Genomic DNA, 2,902 nt, shown 5'->3' with positions numbered 1-2,902 from the left:
CGCGAAAACTGGCTAACTAGCCATTATTAGGAAAGGCGATTTGCAAAGATTCATAAAAAACCCTTATACTCACTTCTTCTGTAGATGAAGCTGGATCACGAATGATTCGCGCGAACATAGACGCATTTAGGCAGATCAGGGATCAGCGCATCCCCTTCAAAAACGAAAGTAACATTAATCCTCTGCGTCTTAAGTGGCTCAGATGTCGGGAGTAAATGACGACTGCTATATTCATTATTACATCCAACAACAAAACACCTCAATCGCTTAATCGGAGACATTCTTGTCTTCCCCTGCACCGGAGTCGACACAATGGCGGACTGATGCCAGCTCACTCAGGGCGGTTCTTAAGGTAAGACGGCCTTGTCAATCATCTATCGTGGGAAGGGCCTGTGCAGAACTACGTCATTCTGACAGGAATCTCAGAACAGCCTGATTTGAGAAAGGGGATTTTAAAATAGGGATTTAAAAAAAAACACTGGGTGGATTTTTATCATTATAGGGTGGATGTGTACACACACTTCCAACACACATTTACGTTCAAACAACAACAAAAGTGAATTTTGCATCCGATGACCCCTTTAATGATGGGTCATCCTCAATCACATCCTCATTTTCATCCGCATAAAATATGCCGTCTACCTTGACTAAGGTCTATAAACAGAAACAGGTTTACTGTTCACAGGCACAAAAGGTTAAAGAAGTGAAACCCATCAGCTGAAGTCACTGACCTGTTGGGCCTTTAGTGGTGGATAAATCATTATGGTATTCAGGTGTGGCTCTTTCTGCAGATTTTGCTTTAATAAAAAATATAAAAATGAATGAATGAATGAATAAATAAATAAAAACCATATCTAAATTATGTGTTGAATGGTGTATATAATTTCTGCTAAGATAACTTTCTATGTGAATGTTTTTAGAATGTTTTTAATTAATTATATATGCATTACACAACATACAGTACATAGGGTTTAGTAGCGGGTGACATTACTATATTGAAGTCCTCCAACCTGAAAGAAGCTCATCAGCATCTTCATACCCAGAATGATGTTCTTCAGAAAGGACACTTCCTATTATGGAGTAGAACCATCAGACACATGTTCACAATCACAAATCAGCCAAAACCCCCACTTCCTTTGGATCACTCAACACAAATACTATAATTTCAAATAACACTCAAGGTCCCACAAATAAATCAGTGTGATTTATTCCACTCATCCCTCTGTATAAAGTGATTTTCCTGTTGATAACTACAAATCCAATACTATGACAGTTACTCACCCCTCTGAGTGAAGAGACTGTGTCTGTTAGTGGGTCTGTGCTGAATCTCCTCATAAACGGCCTCAGTCGTCGTCCTGTGTCTCCTCTTAGAGAGAGCTGTGAGTGTAGACAGACAAACCTGCTGTCAGTTCACAACACATGACTGATCACACACTGAATAAGACACAATATGACAGTCTCTGGATCTCTCCTACCTCTCCTCATCACTCTGTTCTGCTGAATCAGTATAAGCAGTGGCACTAAGAGCAGTAAGAGCACAACTCCCAGAACAATCACAAGCACTGGGGGGACGGAGAGAGACGCAATATGGATATTTTTCTTACAAAAGCGCATCGATTCGCTACAGGAGGACTTTGTTCACCCCCCAGAGCTTCTTTTGGACTGATGCACTGCAACACCCGCTGAGTGCCATTAAACAGCTTGAAAGATCAAAGACAATTTTTAATATAACTCCGACTGGATTCGTCTGAAAGAAGAAAGTCATATACACCTAGGATGCCTTGAGGGTGAGTAATTTATGGGCTAATTTTAATTTTTGGGTGAATTAACCATTTAAACCAGCTCAAACCAGCTGCCATGCGTCAAAACATACCTAACCAGCATGTGCTGGTTTTTTCAACAGGGGTTGCATTCAACATTCATAATTTTCATGGTTGTTTCTGTTAAATGAACTTACCTGAACACTGTCTCTGATGGGGAGATGTGGAGCATGTTAGAGAGCTTCGAGGAGACTCATGGATCTCCTGTTCTGTAACAACAAATAAATTATTATTAAATGTATTCCACACATCTTCTCAAAGCACTAATAATAAAGGATAACTCTTGTATTGTTTACTGATGAAAAAAGCATCTGTTTTACCTGAGCAGATGATTTTGGCCACTTCATCGTCACCACAGTTATTCTGTCCCCAGAATGAAGATGGACACTGCCATAAAGAGGAATCATGTGGTCGACATGTTACTTTATCCAGCCAGTTACGAGCTGATTTCACTCTTGATGTAGAATCAGACAAAACACCAGATCTTCCACAGTTCAGCTCTTGACAGATCAGACTCGCTGTGTCTCTGTCCATCTTGTTGTAACACACATTTCCCCAGGATCCATTGTAGAAAACCTCCACATTCCCTTCACAGCCCTCAGTTAACCTGATTTCTTTAAAATCTACATAAAAAAATGTCAATTTTAAAACCACAAATTTGAAAAATGTGAACATTATGGACACTTGAATTTTGAAATGTGTAAAACCTTATAATTAATTTCAGTGTAAACAATTTAGCAGCATGTTTACCTGAGCACACGACTCCTACATCCTCCTTGTGTTGACAGTCATGTTTTCCCCAGCCTGGAGAAGAGCAGCTCCACAGGGACGTCTCATTCCCCTCACACTCCACCTCATCCAGCCATATGGGTCCAGAACCAGGACCAAACCAGGCTGGTACCTGCTGGTTACTGAGGGCCACTCCACACTGCAGCTGTCTGCACACCACATGAGCATCTTTAATATCCCAGGAGTCATCACACACTGTCCCCCATGAGCCGCTGTGAAAAACCTCCAGCCTCCCTGCACAGTCTCCCCCAGAACCCACCAGCCTGATGGACCCGCGACCTGATATTCAGAGA

General features: G+C 41.4%; 1 protein-coding gene across 1 annotated transcript in view; it reads right to left on the bottom strand.

Annotated features, from left to right (window-relative positions):
- The window catches only part of LOC107733017 (deleted in malignant brain tumors 1 protein-like), a gene marked incomplete at its 3' end in the record, with an annotated part of 13,609 nt that overhangs the window by 6,096 nt on the left and 4,611 nt on the right, over nt 1-2,902 (bottom strand). The window contains exons 7-10 of the mRNA XM_016544525.1: nt 2,571-2,888; nt 2,141-2,443; nt 1,958-2,029; nt 1,282-1,377 (exon numbers count right to left, since the gene is read on the bottom strand). Coding sequence (XP_016400011.1) covers nt 1,282-1,377; nt 1,958-2,029; nt 2,141-2,443; nt 2,571-2,888 — 789 coding nt within the window. The remainder of the gene's footprint in view (nt 1-1,281; nt 1,378-1,957; nt 2,030-2,140; nt 2,444-2,570; nt 2,889-2,902) is intronic.

This window comes from Sinocyclocheilus rhinocerous, unplaced genomic scaffold (assembly GCF_001515625.1).
Source record: "Sinocyclocheilus rhinocerous isolate Xijiao unplaced genomic scaffold, SAMN03320098_v1.1 scaffold5663, whole genome shotgun sequence".
Classification (NCBI taxonomy): Eukaryota; Metazoa; Chordata; class Actinopteri; order Cypriniformes; family Cyprinidae; genus Sinocyclocheilus; species Sinocyclocheilus rhinocerous.
Note: the sequence above shows the minus strand (reverse complement) of the source record. Positions and strands in the feature narration are given on the sequence as shown.